Raw genomic sequence first — 23,106 nt, 5'->3', positions numbered from 1 at the left:
CTGGGGCGTCCCACGATGGAAGGGAACACGGCTCGAGGAGCATCATCCCCAGCAAATCCAGCTTTGCACATCCCGGAGCCATTGTCAACAACGAGGGCGGCGATTTCTTCATCGGCCATTTTGATTTAATCTGAGAGAGACAGTGAAGAGCACACACTCCGTTAGGTGCATGGAAGCTTTCAAGGAGACGCGATCGGCTTCCTCCCCCCTGCGCCCTACGGCAGGGGGACGCTGCTGTTGTCTGGACCGGGATGTGGGTGCAGCAGGGCTCAGTCTACGGAGCTCCCACCCACCCCCCGCATAGGCCAGGCCCAGCCCGGCGCTGCCTCCTCGCCCCGCCCCCTCACTAGGCCCGCGGACTCAGCGGCTCCGACTGGAGACGAGGGCGGGCGAGCGTGACCCCAGCCCGGAGCGGCCAGCCCCCTCCCAGCGGGATCCCAAGGCCGCCAGCCCCGCCCTCAGGATACAGAGACCGACGCAACCGTTACCTCCAGCAGCTCAGTCACGTCCGGAAACCGCGGCAGCCTGTGTCTCCTTCCGCAGCCACCACGCGCGCAGCTTTATCCCCACCGGAATCGGAAACCCGCCTCCGGCCCCGGACGCCCATTGGCTACTGTGATGATAACCCGCCCCTCCCCACCTTCCCATCTACCTATCAGAACGTCGCTGGCCGGACGAGTCTTGTTCCCAGCAGACTTTGCGGCAGGGAGTCCGAGCCGCACGCTGGGAGCTGTAGGCGCTCGGGGAGCTAAGCAATGGCTGGTCTCGTCTCGTCAACTACAATTCCCAGCATGCGGCGCGTGGAGCCCGCCGGCACTTCCTGTTTCGAGGATGGTGTTCCGGTGACTGTAAACAACATCAGGTCGGGGTTGTGGAGCCCTTCGCCGTGGCCACTGCGGGGGCTGGCCTGTCCTGGCCTGTCCTGGCCTAGCCTTGACTCCCGCCTCGGGGCAGGGTTGGATCAGCATCGATCCGTTCCCTAGGTCCCTCTCGCCCCTGGGCTGGGCACTAGGGTTCGGCCTGGTGTGGCTCCGTCTCCCGGCGCTGGGGTTGGGGTTTCCGGCACTCGGATCTGGATACCCGGGCAAGGCTTACCATAGACCCCACCCCTAACCCGGCTGGGGACCAGGAAAGGCCTGCCTAGAACCTGTCCACTCGCCGAGCTGGGCTCTGTGGTACGGCCTGGCAGAGGAGCTCCTCTCCGCTCTATCAGGGATTGGGACCAGGACATAGGCCCGCCCTTCGGTGTTGGTGACTAGGGCAGGGACTTAATGTATATGTCCCCACCCAGAGCTAGGGACAGGGATAGCCTAGTGTAGATCCATTCCAGTTATGTGGCCAGCTGAATCAAAGTCTTGCTGGGAGCGTCTCATGTTGGTTTGTTTTGTTCCCTTCACAGCCTCTCCTGGAGCTCAGAACTGGGTTTCTGAGGCTCAGTTCCTCTTGATGACACAGTTACAATGTCTTTGTCAGAGTGGCATATTGCGGTGAAGCTGGCAGATCAGCCATTGGCCCCCAAATCCATCCTGCGGCTACCAGAGACTGAGCTTGGAGAGTGTCCTTTGGGTGGGTGCAGCATCTCCTACCTGAAGCAGCTTATCACTGGAAAGCTGCAGGAGTCAGTCCCAGACCCAGAACTTATTGGTGAGTTACTACTTTTACTGCAGGGTTGGGCCTAGTCAAGCCTGGGATCATGGTCAAATTTCAATTGGGTAATTACATACAGCAGTTTCAATTGGATATAGCTTCTTTGCTTCCAGTGTTGCTGTGTATAATGTTAGTTATTATGGAGACTTTAGCCATCCCTATTTTCCAGGTTTGCTTTTAACAAATCCTTCTAACAAGGCAGGCTAGTAGACACCTATTTCTGCTATGAGATATACTTTGTGTCTGACACCACTAGAACTCTGTGGGGTTGGGGCAGTTCTTTTAAACCGTGTAGTTCTGTGAGAGGATGCACAGCCAGGCTTGTGTCCTACACTTCAAGGTCCCCTGGAATTTAAATGTACAAGTGTTTATGCCACTGAATATTTAGGAGTTGCCACTTAAATAGCTACATCATGTGGCAGGCTGATAGCATGCCTGGAAATGTACTTATCACATAAAGGCCAAGCAATAGACCTTCCCACAGGAATACCCTCTGTTACAGAGCTGTGCTTTCTCTCTCTCAGATCTAATCTACTGTGGCCGCAAGCTGAAGGATGACCAAACCCTTGACTTTTATGGCATCCAGTCAGGCTCAACTGTTCATGTCCTGCGGAAGTCATGGCCCGAGCCGGATCAGAAACCAGGTGAGAGAGAGGATGCCTGGGTTAACCCTCTGGAACTCTTAAGTGTGTGTATGTGTGGTGCTGATCTCTTGGGGTGGAGATGGGGACACATATTCCTACTTGCCTGTAATTTTCAGGGACAGAGGTATAGTGGAAGGAGGTGAATTCCTTGAGATTGATCTGGTGTCTTCTGGGAAACCTCCAGTGTCGAAGGGGAGCTCTCTGTGTCTGTTTCACGCTGACATGGGAACTGTGGAAGGAGCCCCATGATACATGGAGAAAGAGCCCCTTAGCTGAGTTCCAGTCAATTACACTGGTGCTGTTGAGGACCAAAATCAGATCCCCGCTCATTTTGATCCATCTTTATTTTGCTTTTGGAGTGTTCTGTGGTCAGCATCAGACCAGGTAAATTAAAGCAGTGGCATTGGGATTGCAGAGTTGGGAATGCTAGCGCAAAGGTCTTTAGATTCTTCCCCCTCACACACACTGCTCTGTCAGACTGGGTTTGGTTTTCTTGGCAATGAGGAAATGGATGACATAAAGGACAGGCAGAATGAAACTGACCAATAAAAGCTCTTGATTCTTCTTCCCATCCCTTTCTGAACGTCTCCCCTAGAACCTGTGGATAAAGTGGCTGCAGTGCGAGAGTTCCGGGTCCTGCACACTGCCCTTCATAGCAGTCCTGCATACAGAGACGCAGTGAGTGTGGCTTATTCTTCACCCCTAAATATGAGTCATCCACCATGTGTGACTGAACAAAGGAGTGGGATGGAGAGCCCCAATAACAGTTTAATTGGGTACCCCAGTTTTAGACTGGCTTCGTTATGTGGCGTTGCTGATCTGTTTTGATTTCTTTGGTAGGTCTTCAAGATGCTGGGGAACAAGGAATCACTGGATCAGATCATCGTAGCTACCCCTGGCCTCAGCAGCGACCCTGTTGCTCTGGGTGAGTTCAGATGTGGCCAGACAGTGTAAAGGACATAGTAAATAGGGGTGGTCTATGGAACCTATTAATTCCTCACATGGGAGAGGGAGCGTCAGGCTCCAGGAAGAACAGGAAAAGGCAGTTTCTGCAGAGACTCTCCACCTTTGAGAAGGAGAGGTCTGAATCTGTCCGGGAGTCAGATTTTACTAGTGCTATCTGCTGTTGGTAGCTACACTCGACAGGGCAGGGGCTGATCGAAGGACACTCACTTCAGCTGGAGCAGGACTGGGCCATAAGGAAGTGGAGGGAGGGAGGTGTGTAATAAATGCATCTGCTTTGCACTTGCCCTTTCCAAGTGCCACAGAGGATTAATTAACTCTAATCCAGGCCCACCTGGCCTAGTGAGCTAGCAGCATCTCTGTATGGCCGTGTGCAGATTCTAGTAGGACTCTGAGTTATTGCTTCTCATGGCCCTGAGCCCAGAAGAGCAGATAGCTCTGAAGAGCGGAAATATTGTATGATGCTCAGGAGCAACCGTTGTTGACTCAACACATGGTCCTTGTGCTTGGGAGCTGATGATCATGATGCAGAGCCTTGTAGGAAAGAGGTGGAAACCTTACAAGAGAATAACAGTAGAGAGATATCGTCTGGAGTACACATTGCTCCACTGCCCAAGGAGTAAAGCTGTTCCAGGAACTGAGTGACTTTTGCTTGTGTTTTGGGTCACATTTGACAGATGCGCCTTTTGCCTTTCCTGTCCCTGATTCAGTATGTTTCCTGGTCTCTTTCAGGTGTCTTACAAGACAAAGATCTTTTCTCTGTCTTTGCTGACCCAAACATGCTGGACACGTAAGTTTCGAATGGCCGGTGCTGGGTCCAAGCCACCACACCACGCAATGCCTGTCTGTACAATTGCACAGTCTGTTTTTCTTTAGGTGGGAGGAGAGGGTTACTCCAGTTCTCAACTACTAGTGCGGACATGCCATGCCATTCCATTGGCGTAGGCTGGGTCAAAGGCTTTCCCTTCCCTTCTTCCTGCTTCCAACCCCTCTCTCTTAGTAATAGTAGTCTGAGAAAAGACTGAGGTGGGGTGTCTGTCAGTGAGCTGCCCCTGCTGCACTTTACCGGGAGGGATGGCTCAAGAGATTTGTACTTCAATGCAGGAACTTTCATCTCTGCTTCCTGAGTTCAAATCCAGTCTTTGTTGGTTGTGGCTGACAATTGTGACCATCTGATTGTTGCTCAGTGCCCTGTGCAAGTTGAGGTGGGGAATCTCGTTTTTGGTCCCAGTGGGCAGCCTGCATCAGAAATAGGGTAGCCAACTTTCTAATCGCACAAAACTGAACATCCTTCCCTGGCCTGTTCCCTGAGACCACGCCCCTTCCCCTTCCCTTCTGTAAGGCCCTGCCCCTGCTCACTCCATCACTCGCTCTCCCACACCCTCACTCACTTTCTCAGGGCTGGGGCAGGTAGTTGGAGTGTGGGAGGGGGTGAGGGCTCCAGCTGGGGGTGCAGGGTCTGAGGTGGGGCTAGGGATGAGAGGTTTGGGGTGCAGGAGGGGGCTCTGGGCTGGGGCTGAGGGGTTTGGAGTGCAGGAGGGAGCTATGGGCTTGGGCAGAGGGTTGGGGTGCAGGAGGGGGTGTGGGCTCTGGGAGGGAGTTTGGGTGTGGGAGGGGGTTGGGGCAGGGGGTTGGGGTGTGGGAGGGGGTGAGTGGTGCTGGTTCTGGCTGGACGGCGCTTACCTTGGGTGCCTCCTGGAAGCGACTGGCATGTCCATTCTGTTGCTAGACTCAGGGGTAGCCAGGTGGCTCCCTGCACTGCCCCTGCCTGCAGGCACCACCCCTGTAGTTCCCATTGGCTGTGGTTCCCAGCAGAGTTGGAGCTCAGGGTGGTGGCAGCGTGCAGAGACCCTCTGGTCACCGCAGCTCCTAGAAGCCAGACATGCCGGCCGCTTCCGGGAGCCACATGAAGCCAGGGCAAGTAGGAAGCCTGCCTTAGCCCTGCTGCAATGCCGATGCGGACTTTTAGCAGCCTATTAAAATCTCCCAGATTGCTTTCAATAGTCACTAGGAGATTGATGCCGATTCCATTAGACTCCTGGCCAGTCCGGGAGGGTCGGCAACCCTGATCAGAAACGCATTGCCAAAATGGGATCGAACTGGCCCCTCTTGTTGGCCAACTCAGCAGAGTGTGTAGGATTGAGTGGGCCAAGGGGAGGGCACTTCCTTCACCTAGAGATCGTCCTTCTGTATCATGAGATACATCAGCCAGGGGAGCTGGAACTGCTGTGACCTATGCTGTACCTGTTCAGTGGATAAAGAGAGGACTCCAGCCTTTGGGGATGTCAGACGTACCATCTTTCACTAGCATCAAATCCACTTAAAAAAAAGAAGTTGGAGCATGACTCCTGGGCTGGTGGCAGGATTATTACTAGACCAGGTGGACTGGAGAGGTTACATCATCTGGCTGCCAGAGCCGGGATCGGAGATGGTGGTGAAGCATAGCCCACTGGGAAGCCTGAAATTGCTGCTCCGGGTGCTGTGGTGGCCTCCCTTCCCTTCCTCTGGTGCCACCTCCAGGTTTCTTGTTTTATCTCTGCCCAGGCTCATCCCAGCTCACCCTGCTCTGGTGAACGCCATCATCCTGGTTCTGCACTCGGTGGCGGGCAGCACGCCTCTCCCAACTCCGGAGACCTCCTCGCGCAGCATGCCCTCCAGCTCCTACAGGGACATGCCAGGTCAGTTTGCCTGTGTGAAGCATCCAGCTGTGTGTTCACACGGGGTAGATGAACTGCGGGATCTACAGACTAATCCAGGCCGTGACTGACCCTGAGCCTTCCAGGGGCAGGTGGAGCAGGAGGCCTGGTTTGTTGAGTTGGTAACGTGCATCTGTTCTGGGAGGTAATCTTTAGGGCAGAGAGAGAGAGAGGGATTTTCCTTCTCCTCTGACATATGCAGCATTAAGTAGAACTCGCGGAATCTTCCAATTAGAGTGCAATAAATAAGTTGCTGGGTGTGTTAGGCCTGCAACCATGACCCCTTCAGCTGCTGTAGGTCTTGTCAGATCCTAAGTGGGATGGAGCCTCTTCACCACTTGGGTGGGAAACCTCCAAGGAAAACCTAGGATGCTGGTGATTCATAGGTAGCACTCTTTCCTCTGGATCAGAACTAAACCAGGGTCCCATGTAGCGGTCCTGGCCCTGTGCTGCTGAAGGCTGTGCCTTTTCCAAGGAGCCATAAAACACTTGTGAATTTTAAAGATCCCATAGTCTGTTTGCATGAGAAGAGGTGTTTGCTCCGTTGTCCTGGCTGTATTCTAATTTGGGTAACTATGCTGCTTCCCTAAATTCCCTCAGTACTTTCACTAGGAGAAGTTATTTTTCACTCCCCCATCTAGTGCTGTAGGCACATTAATGTCTGCTGCATTCCACCCCAGAGGTGACTGCATTTTAATGGTGAGTGGGCAATCCTTATAAAACGCAGCCCGTGAAGTGTCTTTCCCTTGGAGGCTGAGTGTTGTCTATCAGCTGATTTGACCTCTCTGAAGGCATGGGCGATCTAACAGTCTGCTGGGAGGGTAAATGGGAGCTGAGATTTTGCGTTGTCTGCGGTTTGGGAGCTTTTTTCCACTTGAATGTGTTCTCTTCTCTGGCCAGGTGGCTTTTTGTTTGAAGGTCTCTCTGATGATGAAGATGATTTTCATCAGGTAATGTTAGTGGGGCAGGTGAGGGGTCTGGGTTTGGGGAATGGTTGCATTTAGAGGCACAGTAAAATCAGAGAACCTGGAGCTGCACCCTGGGCAGGGTGGTCTTGCAGTCAAAGCACTGGATTAGGGTTTGAGAGACCCAGGTTCAGTCCTTGGCTCTGCCACAGCCTCCTGTGTGACTTTGAGCAAGTCGCTTCTTCTCCCAGTGCCTCAGTTTCCACATTTGTATTATCTAGGGATAAAAATTCTGTCTAACTCCCCCAGACTATTGTGAAGCTCAAGGTATTAATGATTGTGAGGTGCTCAGATACTACAGCGAGAAGAGCCACAAAAGTACTTAGTTAGGCTCACGTAGTAAGAAATCAGTCGGGCCAGCTCAGGGAATGGTGCTTCCCTGAATGCCAGCACCAAATAGCATAGGAGCGGTGCAGCACCTTGCCTGGATGTGAAGAGTGGGTGATGCAAGTACTTCTGCTTCAGGGCAGCGCTGCAGGTTTCTTTGCAGAGGGACAAGGTCTTGGTGGGTATGATTGTTTGAATATTCAGAATGGGTGGGGAGGGACACCCTGCCTGACAGGGATCATTAGGCTGAGGCGATGTCCCAACCAATGGCCCATTGACGGAACCACTGGGGAACCTGATATTGGCTAGTCAATCATTCCCTCCGTATAATACATCCAGTAACTGCAAGTGTCGGATCAAAGCCAACTCCCCTGACCCCCAACCCTATGTTTTCTCTTTGTCTCCCTTCAATTTGCCAGCAGTGATCACTAGATGGCCCCGTGATCACTAGATGGCCCAGACTGCTCGTGGCCCAGCCACCTCTGAACTCTGGGTCTCTGTCACATTGTTTGTTTGAAATTACTGACACCGCTGCAGCATGATCTTCCATCGCTGCATCTCTACAGGGCTTCCAGTGTCTCCATAACAGCTGTGATTAATACTGGGAGTTCTTAGCCTGGTGACTGCGAAGGTTAACGTTGAAAGACAGGGGAGCTGGCAGGCCGAGTTGTGCAATGCTAGTTCTAAAGGTGGTTCTGATGGTGACCTCCTGGAATCCTGAGCGCGCCTTGAGTTTCTTTGTGACATAGACGCTAAGTCATGGGTTTTCTTCCATCCCGGCAGAGCACAAGGTCCACGCCTTCCAGCAGCACTTCTGGGTCCCGCCCAGCATCGCTTGGCTACACTGGGGCTGCCGGACCCCGGCCAATCACACAGAGTGAACTGGCAACTGCGCTGGCCCTGGCCAGCACGCCTGAGAGCAGCTCACACACTCCTACCCCTGGCACCCAGGTAGGGTAACAGCACAGCATCAGGGAACCCCTCTCTCAGGTCTCAAACTGCAGCGAGGTACTGACTGCTGAGAGCCAGTCCCAGCTAACAGCCCTGGGACCTGGAACTGGGCTAGCCCATTATGGCAGGAGTCTCCTCTGTACAGACCCCAGGAGGGAGAATGTGGGGTTGGGGAGACCCTTGTGAAGGAGGCATTGCCCTGAAGGTCACTGTGGTGGCCAGTTAACATTACAGCTGTGTGTGGATCCCACTAGCACTGTCTCCTGTCTTCCAGGGTCACTCATCGGGCACCTCTCCGATGTCCTCCAGTGTCCAATCAGGAACTCCCATCACCAACGATCTCTTCAGCCAGGCCTTGCAGCATGCCCTGCAGGCATCTGGGCAGCCCGCCATGCAGGTCAGTAACTCAGTCTGGTCATTTCAGGACTCTGTGACCCACCTCTCTCTACCCTGACTCCAGCAGCTATCACAGGACAGGAAAGTCTTTCACTTGAAGCCCCGCGTTGCAGGCCACTCAGTATCCAAAGGTGGTTCAGTGGCTGGCTGGAGCTCCCAGCAGGAGGTGCTGTAGGGAATGATGCAGAATCACTGGAGGTGGAGGGTATGGGGCAGGACCGTGGGGTTGCTCCCAGCAGGAGGTGCTTAGATCCCAAGGTGACAGAGGCATAGAAATGCTGCAGCACTGGAGACCATGGAGGAGGGTGAGGAATAACCGTCATTACTTGGGTACTGACAGATCCCCTTAGCTGTCTGTTCTCTCTCTGCAGAGCCAGTGGCAGCCGCAGCTGCAGCAGCTGCGGGACATGGGCATACATGACGATGACCTGAGCCTCCGAGCCCTCCAGGCCACCGGAGGGGACATTCAGGCTGCCCTGGAGTTGATATTTGCAGGCGGGGCACCCTAACCCCCTCTGAGTGAGGGCAGAGTAGCATGTTTCAGAGATGCTGCTAGGTTAGGACAATTGTGAAGTTCCTGTCTCCAATCCCCACCTCAGCCCTGAAACACTTTGACAGAACTGAGCATCTCTCTTGCTCTGGGCAGTGTAGGGGTCTCTCCCCTATCTTGTCGGGACACAGTTGATGGCAGAGGAGATGATGCACTATGCTGGGATGGGAACTCTGTGTCAGCACTCAGAGAGGTTCTTTCTACTGCAATCTTCTGGGCTATAACCACCATAGGCAAGACCACTGGATTTCTGTACAGCCACAGGGAAAGAGCAACAGCCCCCTGAACCAGGAGATGCTGCAAAGCCACAGCTGCTACCACGAGGCATCTGCCAGCTCCCTCTCCTGCTTGCACTTCAATTCCTGCCACCCTAGAATGCCTCAGTCTGTTTTAGTTCGTCAGTGTTTGAGTCTAATAAAGCTGAACCTCTCCACTTGTCTGTCATTGGAGTTGTGATGCGGTAGATTTCAGAGCTAGCCTGAGTGGTTGTTGGGTGTGAGGCCTCCAAGAATAACCTTAGCTGCTGGAGGAAGTACTGCCGATAATGCAGCTGGGGGTGCTCTTCCCCCGGAGTCCATGCTGAACCAATGTCCCTGGGCAATGTCAGCGGCACTGTCTCTTGACTGAAATGTTCCAAGATGATCATCTGTGTGCATTAAAGGGGGGGAAGGGATTCCTCATAACATGTAGCATTTACATCCCACTTCTCATCTGCAACCACTCATTGATCCTCACGTAATCCCCAGGAAGTAGGTGAAAGCAGGGAAGGACAGGAACTGGCTAAAATGCAGGAGGAATAATTCCATTCTGCCCACCAAAAGTTCTCTCTTTGCTTTCCAGGGCTATGCTCTTCCTCCTCTTAACTTGGTGCTAGTGTCATTGTAGTGGCTGCCATATTCCACCCCACCAAAACATGCAAGGGACATGCAAGTGCAGAGAGAAAGATGCCACAGCTGCTGAGCACCTTGCATTACAGGTCATTTCTGGAAACGTGGGTCTTTGTCTTGCATGAATACGAGTTTTAGGCCTCCTTAGCAGGTGGGGTTGTACAGGCATCTGTATTAAGGAGAGACTCAGTACTCTACAGCATGAGATTCCCTCTTCAGCTGAGACCTGCCCCCATCAGCTGTGGGGAACCAGTTTGGAATTTGAGAAATTCACAGGAACACGCAGTCACCACAGGGTGGCAGTAAAGGCACATCACATCGGAGTTGCACTTCAGATAAGCCAGTAATCCGAGGACCTCAAAGCCTTTGACAGAGCTCCTGGAGGAAGGAAAATATCCCTGTTCTCATAGGAGGGAGAAAAGCCCAGGCCAGTGTTTTCAGGAGTGGCACCTGGTTTTGGTTGCCCAACTGGAGAACAATTTGGAGATGACTTTCATAGTCAATTCATTGAATTTCTTAGTAAGTGAAGTCAATGGCCATTGTGGATGCTTTGGCCCCGATCCCCAAGGGTCTTTAGGCTCCTAATGTCCACTGATTTCAGTGGAAGTTAGCAGCCTAAATAACTTCGTGGTTCTGGCCTTAGGACCCCGGAAAATCGGGCCCTAGGTATCTCAAGATGGGCCCCCAAAATAAGTAGACACTTGAACATATGGCCTTCACTGATGTGTACCCATGGGGAGTCCCTGGTAGAGCTCAAATCTCCTGCTTCCTAGGCCCCTGCTGAGACCTTAATGCGTGCCTACTTCACTTTTTTAAAGTGCTCTGCAAATATTAACATGGTTTTGTCCATCACACGAAGGCAAATCCTGGATTACTTGGCACAGGGCAATCTGTTGCCCACTGCTTTTAATCCATTCTAGTTTATTAGATGTCTCGGGGGTAGGGGTCGCATCACTTCCCTTGAAATGCAACCTAGGTGATCTCAGCATTGGCCATTGGATGGGGATGTACAAATACTTGATTTATCCTGTCTGGTTACTGCCCTAAGTGGGTGAAATTCTTCTGGCCTCTGTCAGACAGGAAGTCAGAGTGGATGATCATAATCCTCCTTTCTAGCCTTTAAATCTATTAATCTAATTCCTCTCTGTGGCTTTTAACCCCTCATACAGGTGTAGATAGAATGCTATCTCCCTTAGTCACCATGGAGGTAATCTCAATTTTGTTTTGAAAGAATGTTAGAATATAAGGACGGCCATAATGGGTCAGACCAAAGGTCCATCTAGCCCAGTAGCCTGTCTTCCAACAGTGGCCAATGCCAGGTGCTTCAGAGGAAATGAACAGAACAGGCAATCATCAAGTGATCAGTGTTCCCAAGTCAGTTTCTCATCACTGGTTTGTGTTACTTTTCTCTGAACTCCCTCTGGTTTGTTGACATCATCTTGGTTCCGAGAACTGCATATGATCGTTCCAGATATGGTATCGCCAGTGACACCAAGAGGGACTTGGCGCCACCTTCCTTTCTCTACAAAAGGGGGTCGGGACATTATTACAGCGGGGGTCACGAGCTGTCAGCCTCCACCCCAAACCCCACTTTGCCTCCAGCATCTATAATGGTGTTAAATATATAAAAAAGTGTTGTTAATGTATAAGGGGGATCGCACTCAGAGGCTTGCTGTGTGAAAGGTACAAAAGTCTGAGAACCGTTGCTCTACAGTGTTGTGGCTGCACGGGAACCGCACAGAATCCCAGTGGCTGCAAAAATCCCAAGCGTGTCTCTAATTTGCTGTCTACCAATGCTCCTCAGTCATTGACCATAGCTACTTTCCAGCTAGCTCTCTCCCTGTTCATGCTAGTTTTGGTTGAATTTTTTTTGCTCTTATTAAAAGTGCATGTGCCCAAGTCAGGTCTTTCCAGTGACTAATCTCCAAGCTCCTATCACTTCTTGCTCTTCCTGGATGATGCAGTCACCTGCTTTACTTCCTGTTACATACTTCTGTGTTAAAGGGTGCTGAACAGTATATTTTTACATGTGCTGCTCCCTACATTTCCTCCTACGTTGAGGTTTGGCACACGATCTCCAATGGGCTGAGTTACGTGCTAGTCAAATGTTCATAGACTTACCTGCCCTAGCATGGGCTGGCTTGCTCATAGGATTTTTGAAACGTGTTCATTTGATCATACAATTTCAGTTGGTGCTCACAGCTCTTCAGTTAATTCTGTGATATGGGGTTACCTCAGGGTGTCTCGCTGTAAGCATGTTTCACCAGGGACTTCCCATTTTTGACATCAAAGTGAATCTGACTGGTTAAGTTTCTGACTGCCCTCCCACAGAGTGATGCTGATGGGGGCAGGGAGAGGGAAGTGGCCCTTGGGTGTGTTATCAGTTGGTAGCAGTTGTTTCCATTCTGGTCTCCAAAGCTGCCCTGGCACCCTCATTATCTCTGGCTATCCTTTCCATCACCACTGCATACTAGGGCCGCCCCTCACTGACCTTGTCTTTCTTGGAAGGGCAGGGCTGAGTGCCTATTCTTGGGCAGCTTCCCTGCGATGTTGTCTGACTGTTATCCACCCCCATCCATTTCATCTTGCTGGTTAGGAACATCCCACGGCGTGGCTGGCCTCCCCCGCCAAGGACACGTCACTCGGTGACAAGAAGGGGATTTGGAGAGGGTGATGTTGCAAACAGAGCAGAATGGAGATGTGAACATCCTTGTTTCGCTGTCACAGTAGCTTCCTTCCACGACCCGCCCCCATCAATTTATGACTCCAACTGTCCCTGGCCTCATCCGCTTCCTGCATGACGCTGGGACCTGCCAGAGGCAGTGCAGGAGCAACCGGCCTCACCTTGATGCCCACAGCATGAATGCTACCTGCAGTCCTGGCTGCCCCATCTCAAAAAAAGAGAGATTGGAATTAGAAAAAGTGCAGAGAAGGGCATCAAAAATGATGAGGGGGATGGAACAGCTTCCAGAGGAGAGGAGATTAAAAAGGGACTGTTCAGCTCGGAAAGGAGACAGCTAAGGGGGGATGTGATAGAGCTCTATGGACTCATGAGTGGTGTGGAGAAAGTGAACAAGGAAGTATTATTTACCCCTTCACGTAACACAAGAATCAGGGGTCACCTTATGAAATTAATAGGCGGCAGCTTTAAAACAAACAGAAGGAAGTACTTCTTCACACAATGCACAGTCAACTGCAGAACTCATTGCCAGGGGATGTTGTGAAGGCCAAAAGTACAGCTGGGCTCAAAAAAGAATTAGATCAGTTCCTGGAGAATAGGTCCATCAATGGCTCTTAGCCAAGATGGGCAGGGATGCAACCCCATGTGATGGGGATGTGATGGGGCATACTCCCCTCACTAGCCCCGAGAGAGCTGATTTAGTCCATGTGGGCCCAATCAGCCAATTAGGCTGCAAATGGGGGGAGATTGAAGCTGGAGGAAGCTAATTAGATGAAGGATCACCTGTGATGGGACAGATGGGGCTTCTGCAAAGCCAGGAGGCTGGCAAGCAGCAGGAAAAAGCCTGCAGTTCTCCTCCTGGGGTAAGGGAGAAGAAGCCTGGTAGGAAGGTGTCCGGGCTGGGGTGAGAGCAGTAAGGTGATAGAGATGCAGACCCTAACCGTTCACTAGAGGGCCCTGGAGTGGAACCCAGAGTACAGGGCAGGTCTGGGTTCCAACTCCAACCACTGCAGAGTGGCACTGTTTGGGGGCTGTGAACAGGAAGACTGTCTGGGCCCTGTTGGAGTGCCAGGATCAGGGGCCATGAGGACTGCCTGATGCCACGTGGACGGAAGAGACTTTGAAAGCCTACCCCAGAAGGGGAACTTCTTAGTGACCTGGCTGGAGGGCTGCTTCACAGAGAGCCTGCAGCAGCTCCTGGAGTGAGACAGGGGCTGCAAACAGAGAGAGAGGCAAAGGGACAGGATGCAACTGCAGGAAGAGGCATCAACCTTGCGAGCCATTTCCCAAAGCAGCGAAGTGGAGATGCCATCCCGGTGCTGAGTAGAGCGCGCCCCCCCCCATCCCCCGTCACACCCCATGCTCTGGTGTCCCTAAACCTTTTAGTGCTAGAAACAGGGACTGGATAATGTGATAGATCTCTTGAAAAATTGCGTGGTCTGTTCAATCCCTCTGAAGCACTTAGTACTGGCCACTGTCAGAAGACCAGATACTGGGCTAGATGGACAATCAATCTGATGCAGTGTGGCCACTCCTGTGTTCTCCTGATCGATCACAAGAAAAAGTCATGTTTCCGGCAGCATGCAGAAACCGTGTTGCTTCTGCTTTTTGTGGCTTATTGGAGTGAATCTGAAATCCAACATTTCAGTCCCGAGACCTGATTTCTGATGTAAAACAGGAAGGTCCCCTATTAGTAAGAGGCTGAGACGTTTTCCTCCCACTGTCTCCTGAGAGATCCCTGGTTCCTTCCCTTCTACTGCAGCCTGCCATAGAAGGGGTTTGGCTTCACTGCTGAGACACTGAGCCATTTGAAGTCCCCGCTGGCTCTGCATTTCCCTACTGGCATCAGGACTTGAGTGCAAACATGTGGATCACTTTATAATGACCTGACTAGTGCTCAAGGCATGACTCATGCTCCCTTCTGCCTGCAGTGGGATTGGATGGGTCAGCTGGCAAAGGCAGATGTGGGCCAGCAGCAGTGGCCTCTCACAGAGGGTTCTCCATGCAGGTGTTCTGCCAGGAGTCGGGGGAAGCAAAGGGATTTAGCTGAGCCTCTGTCTATCCCACATAGACTGTTATGGTGATTCCCAGCCCCAGTTTCTTGATCTTGGCCAGGTCCTTCAGCAGGGGTAGTCAATTTTTTTTTTTTTTTTGTCACAGTCCAAATTTCTTGGTCAAGGTCCATACTTCAAAGAACATAAACAACAACGATAATGATAATAAGTAAATAAAGATTTTTGGGTCTATTCAAAAGTGTCTGGTGGTCTGGATTTGGCCCACGGTCTGCCTATTGACTACCCCTGTCGTACAGTGTCCGAGGCTCTATGTGAGCTGGACAGGCTGCAGTGCTGCTGAGAGATGCTTAAGTGGAGGTTAAGTAATGTCCGCACCGGTGCATATGTACCTGCAAAGGCGCTTTCTTGTGTTCTCTGGAGGCTAGCTAAGAACAGAGCCCCTGCAAGGCTCCCCCTCAAGGTGGTGCTGCTCACAGGACAGGCAAGGCTGGTAGTGGAGAGCTACTCCTGCAGCGGAAGGAATCCGGGCACAGACCAGTCACCAAGGCCATGAGGGCAGTTTGTCAATCTTGTGACATTCTGGGCCTGACTTGGCAGTTTTGAACACTTGGGGTTGGTGATTCTGGGAGGGAACAACAGGGCATCAGGATCAGGCCCTGGCTGCTTCCCAAGGGGAACAGCAGGATCCTCTTCCTACACCCACACACCCCCAACACCCTATTGGTGAGGGGCTGGACATGGGGCCCTTCTCCCGCTGGGAAATCCAAGGCCGTGTTGCGGTCACAGCACTCCAGCAGATCTGGCCTTGAGGGTCTACAAAGGTGCCCTGAGCAGCTCCAGGAGGCCATGGCAGAGGGATTGTTGCTGGATCCCCTTCTGTCTGGGGAAATGAGTGCTTTAATCAATGCTGGTCTCTAGCATCAAATACTCCATAAATGTCACATGCAACAGGGCCCAGGGACTTCCCGGTCCCTCCAGCTGGGCCCCAGGTCATGATGTCTCTTGTCCCCTTGTAATCTTTGATGGCACCTGGCTGTCCCATCCCAGAATCCTCTCCGCTGCCATGGGCTGGAAGTGCATTGTTTGGGCCAGCCGCTCTGGTCAGCAGCAGGAGCAGCAGTGGGATGGAGTCCCTCCAGGACCTTCTCTCCAGATCTGCAGCAGGGACCATTTCTGAAGGTCAGCACCAACCAGCAGGGATGGGGAGGGGAGGGGAATGGGGAGAAATGCATTTGGGTCCGGGATGGGAGACTTCCCTCTTTGGGGTGGCCATTGTCCCCAAATCTAATAAGAATATGGGCGAGGGTTGGGGCAATCCCCCAGGAGAGACCTTGGATGGGGGTGGGTAGCACCTACCAGGAGGGGCTGTGGTGGGAGCACCCCTCAGAAACCCAACCTGGGTATGGGTGGGGTAATCCCCCCCCCAGGAGGTACCCAGGTGGTGGGGGGAAGCAGCCCTTGTGGGTTCAGGCTGTGGGCAGGGCAGGCTTGTGAGTTGCCAAATCATCCCAGGGTCTCCCATCCATCTCCTGTAGATACCCTGGAAGGGGGAAACTCCAGCCCCAGACACGCAGGCCAGCATTAGAGGTAGGAGCCGCCTGGCTGGGTGGAGGACACTGGATCTAACACTGGGATGGGAATTTTTCCATTTGGGGTCTATGCAGGGCATGGATGGAATCAGTCCCCTCAACAAACAGCCTGGCGGAGAGAGGAACATACAGTCAAATAGCAGGTCTCTTGCCCAAAATCAGGACACATGGTCACCATCTGGGCCCCCTCCCCTAGGGTTCTCTGGCTCCTTCCAGCTGTGTTACCCTGCTGCCTTCTCCACCCTGATCTGGGCATCGCAGGGTCGTTCTCCACTCGTGGACAGCAGGATCTTCCAGGGGATTATCAGGCTGGCCCTGGGGATGAATGGATGTTGGCAGGTGTTCCCAGGAAGGTTTGGGGTCTTTCTCTCTTCATGAGAAGTATCTACCCCCCACTTTGCGCCCCAAGCCCTGCCTGAAGGAAGCAGCAGTGGGACCAGGTCATCCCCTAGTGGGCCAAATAGGAGCCACTTCTGGCTTTAGCTCCCTAGCGTCTCTAAGGCGATGGGGAGTTTGGGCTGGTTCTGGGGCGGGGGACACACAAATATTCCAGTTGGTCTCAGGGGGGATTTTGGGTCTCTTCCTCACCCCATGGGGCTTCCTCGCTCACCCCTGCCTGGAGCAGGAGGGACGGGCTGAGACTGCCTCTGTTCATCAACGGAACAGGCTGGATCCTTCCCTTCTCTCCCTCTGCACCCTGGGGTGGTGGCTACTTCTATTATGGAGGGGGGTCAGGTCCCCCATTTTCCACCCCCACCTCCCGTTGGCTCCCTGAAGCTGGGCTGGCTCCTCCAAGGTGCTTCTCCCCCGCTGGCTGGAGGCCATGCTAACTGGGACCCTGCTCAGTGGTAGGGAGAAGGCAGAGGCCCAAGGGAGCTCTCAGCAGCCCTGGGTTTCCTGGTTCTAGCCCAGGAGGCACCTACCCCACATTCCCAACAGCCATGAACTGGTGAGGGCACCGGGTGTCCCAGACCCTGGAGTCCTGTGCTGGGGGTATTTTGTGGGTGTGTATGTGGGTGTGTAAGTGGGGGGAATCCTGAATAATGAGGCGGATTAGTTTGTCGGGGGATTTCCCCTATCTGCTGCATTGAGAGGGGATTTTCCCATTGAAAGTACCTGAACTGACTGCTGAAGCGGGAGGGGGCGAGAGGTGCGAGGAAGTGGCCCCAGAGGCTGATGCTGCGTCTGACGTGTGTGAGGCGGGGGGGTGCACATGGGGTAGGCCTGGGGGAGGGGGTAACAGGGCTCATGAACTGTGGGAGGGAGTCTGAATGCCCTCTCCACAAAGAGGGATCTTGGCTGCACATGGGGCTGCAGTGCCCCACCCCCATGGAGCCCCAGGGTGTTGGAGGGTGGGGTTCATTCAGTCCTCAAATTATAGCAGTGGCTCAGCCTATTTCTTCACACCCCCCTTTCTCCTGGGTGACCCTTCTCTCATCTGTCCTGCAGAGCCTCCTGGCTCTTGGGCCAGCGACAGGTAGGAGCCGTCACTTGCTGCTTCTCCATCAGGCTGGGTGGTCTGGGCCAGGGGAGGGAATTGAGGAGGTTCCGTGGGGCACACTGGACAAGTGTCCTGGTTGGGTGAGGGGTGCCCTGGGATGGGAATGGATTCCACATGCTGCCAGTTCATAAAAACAGTGGGCCTGGTTCTGATCCCACTTACCTGGTGTTACCCCCTTGTGGCCCCATTGGGCCTGGTTCTGATCACACTGGGTTTGTGTGTTCCTGCAGAAAGGCCTGTATGTGGGGACAGGGGAGGGGCTTCCCCACAATCATTCGGACCCTGAGGCTCCACACTGGAGATGGGAGCCGCTTCAAGCTCATTCTGTGTGGTGGAGGGGAGCCCGGTGGTTTATTTTGGGGCTTCATGTGGAGGGTGGAGTTGGGATGGGGTGTGATACCCCAGGGGGCAGAAGGGCTGGGGGCGGGGTCGCAGGAGGGCTGGCAGTGGGTTAGCTCTCACTCCGTGGGGAGGTGGGTAACCCTGCCTGGGGGTGAGTTGGGTCTGGGATGAGGGGGTGAGTGTGGGGTCTGCCCCCTTCTAGCCATGTGGCTTGGCCATCCCTGGTGTTGTCCCCAGCCGAAGGTGCCTGCTTTGCCCACCAGAAGGAGCAGAGGGATCTGGTGATTTGGTGCCTCAGGGGCCTAGGTAGGAGCTGCTTCTGGCTTTAGCCCTTGATTGAGATGTTTGGGGTGGAGCTTCGGGAGCTGGGCACGGCAGGGTGGGGAGGGGTGAGAATGGGGCAGTCTGTGTAGCAGGGACTGGGGATGAGGCGGGTGGGGGCTGGGAACTGGGTGAACCCATCAGCAGGGAGTGGGGGCCCCATGATGTGTGTCTCAGTGGGACTGGGGGGTCCTGGCTGGGATGTTCCAGGGCTGAGCTCTGGGTTTTCCCTCCTGGTGTCTTGCCCAGGCCCCAAGAGCATGCGCCATGGGGAGCCCTCAGCAGAACTGGTGCGGGGGCCCATCCCCCAGGCATCAGGGCTGGGTCTGTGCTCCCGAGCTAGAGGCCATGTCACTCCAGGGGACAAGTCGGGGGTTACCCATACCGCCACATACTGGAAGCCTCCCCACTGGGCCCTGCTGCTGAGGGACCATCTCAGGGCTTGGGCTATGTTGGGCTCCCCAAGGGACAGGACAAGACACTTGCGGGGAGGAGGCAGGGTCCTGGCGGGCTGGTGCTGGATGGCAAAGCAGTGAGCTGAGCTAATGCAGCCTCCCCAGCTGGGCTCTGCCTGCTGCCCTTGTCCCTCCTGGCTCAGTCTGAGACCCCCTGGCAGTGGGACCCGGGGCCTGTTTGCAACTCCCTAAGGCAGGACAGGGCTGGGCTGGTGCTTTTGTGAGCTAAAGTTCAACTGATGGAATTGTTTTATTATAAATCTGACATACTAAATTGTTCTTTGGATTTGTTTTGTTAGAATGTTGTGGAAGCTAGATTAGTAACAGTAGGATTATTTTATTTAGCCTTATTTTTCTAGAGTAGAGGCCTGCTTTTAATATTGTTTTGCTATTCTTTGTGAACATGCTGTTCCTTGTGGGAATGAGATTGGTGTGGTATGTAAGCAAATAAGAGAGAGGATTCCAGCAACAGATGGGCCTAATTGCAAAAAAGGGAGTAAAGAGAAGAAGTCGCCAGTATCAGCTTGTCCTGATGGCCGAAGAAATGCAGATTAACAGCCCGAAAGTACAAAGGCATCTGCGCTAAATCAAGAACAAAGCACAAGATAAGGAGATGGAGAATGAACTGAAGACGACCAGTTTTGATGATAAATGATTACAGCATGACACCGCAGGATCCATAGACTAACATAAGAATCAACTCCTATAAAAGAGGGGTGAGAGCCAGGAGGCTTTGGGCTGGTTCTGCAAAAACAACGGAGCATTGGTATGTGCGTCCGACAGAGGCCCAGCTTCCACTCGTGTTCTGTCTAGCTGGCCTCTAGACTGACTCGAGCAACGATAAGGCTGGTAACTAGAACACCAGCTGCAGTACCTTTTGCCGGGTGTGTGTGTGTGTGTAAGAATGTGAGCATATGCTGATTTTAATATCTATTGACATTTTAAATAAACGCGGCGTATTGCTTTGTCCCCTAAAAAAGATTCCATAAGTTTCTGTAAGCATAACACTTTCTAGGAGCCCCAGGGCAGGTTGAGAGGGGGCTGGTCCTGGTCCCACTGCTGCGCAATGGAATGGGGGCAGGGAATCCATGCCCAAGGGTGCTGAGGGTTTGGGGTGGCTGGCCTGCCACACTGAACCCGACTAGAAAAGCAGGATGGGGGATGGGACCAGTCCCTGGGGATCACTGGGGAGATTGGCTGCCTCCCAAGAGCCAGCTGTGACCCTGTGATGCCCAGATCAGGGGTAGGGCAGACAGTCTGGTAGCAAGCCAAAGAGCCAGGATGGGAAGGGGTCATTTAAGGTGTCTCTCCCCTGAAAATGTCAGGAGAGGAGGAATAAAGCAAGGGACCTCTCTTCCTCACTGCAGAGGGGAGCGAAGAAGGGGGACCAACCCATGTCTGCATCTCCCAGCTCCTCTGGGCTGAGTGGGGCCGTGTATCAGGGGACCATGAGGCGAGCAATGGGTTTGGCTGAAAACTACTTGGGGTGGAGAGAGCGGGCAGAGGCAAGTGCTGCTCTGGTGATGGGTTTCCAGCCTGGGGCAGGGGCACAGGATCAGCCATCGCCAGCTGGATCAAGGGCCGTTTGGGCTGGGATCCTGCCCCTAGACGAGCCCCCTATGCTGGAGTGAGGGGAGCTCATGATGCAGCTGGAGATCCCTGTGGGAATCAACTGATGCCTGATCCGCTTGGCTACCGTGCAACTACAGAGGGGCCCGTTACTGCGGGGAGAGGTTCTCCTGCCCCTTTAAACCCAGTGTATCAGTGTCTGAGTCCCTGAAGCCACAGCGATGGGGGATACAGTGGCCCCAGAGTGGCTGACTCAGGATCTGCCTTTTTCCCTCCCTAGCCCTGCCAGAGATTGGGCTGCAGGCAGGAGCCAGCATCGGGCACAGAGTCAGCTCCCTGCAGGATTGGTACAGGGGGCAGAGTGGCTGCCTGGGTTTAGTGCTATACGTTGTTGACTGTGTGACAGTGCGCTCCATATGCTTTATGAATATATGCTTATGAATGTGAATATGATGTACTTTTTACTGGAACATCTCTGAGGGTGAGAGATTACCTGTAATCAGTTTCTTAATGTATTAGGCTTAGACTTGCGTGTTTTTGCTTTATTTTGCTTGGTGACTTATTTTGTTCTGTCTGTTATTACTTGAAACCACTTAAATCGGGGTTCTCAAACTGGGGGTCAGGACCCCTTAGGGGTTCATGAGGTTATTACATGGGGGGTCGCAAGCTGTCAGTCTCCACCCCAAACCCTGCTTTTCTGCCAGCATTTATAATGGTGGTAAATATATAAAAATGTGTTTTTAATTTATAAGGGGGATCTCACTCAGAGGCTTGCTATGTGAAAGGGGTCACCAGTACAAAAGTTTGAGAACCACTGACTTAAATCCTACTTAATAAAATCGCTTCTGTTTATTAATAAACCCAGAGTAAGTGATTAATACCTGTGGGAGCAAACAGCTCTGAATATCTCTCTAACAGTGTTATAGAGGGCGGACAATTTATGAGTTTACCCTGTATAAGCTTTATACAGAGTAAAATGGATTTATTTGGGGTTTGGATCCTACTGGGTATCTGGGTGCTGAAGAGGTAACCTGCTGAGCTGTTTTTGGTTAAAGTCTGCAGCTTTGGGGGCGTGGCTCAGACCCCGAGTCTGTGCTGCAGCAAGTTAGCGTATCTGTCTCAACAAAGCAGGGTTCTGGAGTTCCAAGCTGGCATGGAATACCGGCTCAGGGGTAATTTCAGCGCATCAGATGACAGTCCCAAGTGGGTCTCTGTGATTGAACCCATCACAGTGGCGTAGTTGAACAGGATATATTGTTTGGAGACACTGGTAATGATTTTAAGTGCGTTTTAAGTGTAGTGCCTGGAGAACAGACAAAGGAGTTATGGGTTTGTTATTTTCTGTTTGCTTATTTCGGGTAAGGGAAATAGAGGCCAAAACTTAGCAAAATGAGTAGGAGTAAAGCTCAGAAGAAGCTAGAACTGCACAGGTTGCAGATTGCTGAGAAGGAAAATGAACATAAAAGATAGATGCAATTAAGACAAATGGAAATTGATGTGCAAATTGCTAGGGAGAAAGCTGCTCACGAAAGAGCCATGGAGTTAAAAGACAAAGAACTTGAGGCCTAGAAACAGGCTCAAATTGAAGCACAAAAAGCTGCCCTGGAAAAAGAAAAGGCTGCCCACCAGCAAACCCTGGACTTAAAAGGCAAAGAAATTGAGGCCCAGAGACGAGCACAAATTGAGACCCAGAAGCATGAACTAACTGTTGCAGCGGTGGCACACCATTTTGCACCATTTCTACTTGGGAATGATTTTTCTGATGTGGCAGAATCTGTCCCAGGGTTTGTTAGCAGCAGGAGGGAATCTTGTGCTGAAAGCCCCAGAGGGAGGATGAAGTTACATGTGCTGCTGGGGAAATAGGAGAGTCTCTCTTTAATTCCTCTCTAGCAGTGGAAAATAGGCCATCAGGGGCAGGGATGGTCGAGGCCAGTTCCGGTAGCCCCAGGGAACAAGGCAGGTCCCTGTGGGAAGGGGTGTAACCAAAGACAAACAGGGATTTTATATGTACTACCTCCCGCATGGACAGTGTCCAAGTCTCTGGCATTAAGTTCAGGAGGAGGGTGTGACGTTGCACTCTATGCTTTATGAAAATATGCTTATGAATGTGAATATGGTGTAACTGGAATATGCTTTATGCAAAAGGTCTCTTGTAAGGTATCATTACAAAGCTGATAATCTACTGAGTGTGTTCATCCTGTTTGTTTGCATGTATTATTTCTATGTCTGAAGTTAAGAGAATAAGATATAAACTTGTATCACTGATGTAAACATATTAAGTGGAAGTCATTAAGGGTGCTTCAGAATCAATGAACTGTAAATGACTCTGTTAACTTGCAAACTTTCCTGTGTACCTGTGGGCCAGCCCAGGAAGAATGGAGGCAGGGGTCTCACAGGACATATGACCATGTCACATGATCCTGGAATCCATCTTAAATATGGTACTTTTCTATTTAGCAGAAGGGGTGAGGACCCAGAGAGGCAAAAGATTCCCGCCTTGTGCCAAAGCCATAAAAGGGGGTGGAACAGAACAAAGGGGGCTGCCAGTCGTGAGAAATCCCTTGTTTACCACCTGAGATGTCTGCTTGAACTAACAAGGACTGTAGCA

At 52.4% G+C, this 23,106-nt stretch overlaps 2 protein-coding genes across 23 annotated transcripts in view; one reads left to right on the top strand and one right to left on the bottom strand.

The window, feature by feature from the left end:
- Positions 1–627, bottom strand: part of LOC102932311 (actin, cytoplasmic type 5) — a 2,136-nt gene extending 1,509 nt beyond the window's left edge. Inside the window, exons 1-2 of the mRNA XM_037911405.2 lie at positions 489–627; positions 1–130 (exon numbers count right to left, since the gene is read on the bottom strand). The exon at positions 1–130 is cut by the window's left edge and continues 1,509 nt beyond it. Of these exons, the coding sequence (XP_037767333.1) occupies positions 1–119 (119 nt within the window). The 5' untranslated portion in view covers positions 120–130; positions 489–627. The remainder of the gene's footprint in view (positions 131–488) is intronic.
- Positions 628–655: 28 nt separating this feature from the next.
- On the top strand, positions 656–23,089 carry UBL7 (ubiquitin like 7). 22 transcript variants are annotated; one of them, XM_043524195.1, is made up of 13 exons: positions 826–1,644; positions 2,172–2,291; positions 2,887–2,969; positions 3,132–3,216; positions 3,987–4,044; positions 5,799–5,932; positions 6,851–6,900; positions 8,026–8,193; positions 8,468–8,590; positions 15,769–15,900; positions 16,386–16,453; positions 18,356–18,459; positions 22,956–23,089. In XM_043524195.1, the coding sequence occupies exons 1-13, from the start codon at positions 1,461–1,463 to the stop codon at positions 23,072–23,074; spliced, it is 1,428 nt and encodes a 475-aa protein (XP_043380130.1). In that variant the 5' UTR covers positions 826–1,460; the 3' UTR covers positions 23,075–23,089. The 22 variants fall into 22 exon arrangements, with proteins under 22 accessions (XP_043380135.1, XP_037767318.1, XP_043380133.1 ...); XM_037911397.2 differs by lacking the exon at positions 16,386–16,453 and adding an exon at positions 16,257–16,308 and having other exon boundaries at positions 18,391–18,459; positions 22,959–23,089; XM_043524196.1 differs by lacking the exon at positions 16,386–16,453 and adding an exon at positions 16,257–16,308 and having other exon boundaries at positions 18,391–18,459.
- Positions 23,090–23,106: the final 17 nt, after the last annotated feature.

The sequence above is a fragment of the Chelonia mydas genome, chromosome 10 (genome assembly GCF_015237465.2).
Source record: "Chelonia mydas isolate rCheMyd1 chromosome 10, rCheMyd1.pri.v2, whole genome shotgun sequence".
Lineage (NCBI taxonomy): Eukaryota > Metazoa > Chordata > Testudines > Cheloniidae > Chelonia > Chelonia mydas.
This window is presented reverse-complemented; position numbering and strand designations above follow the sequence as displayed.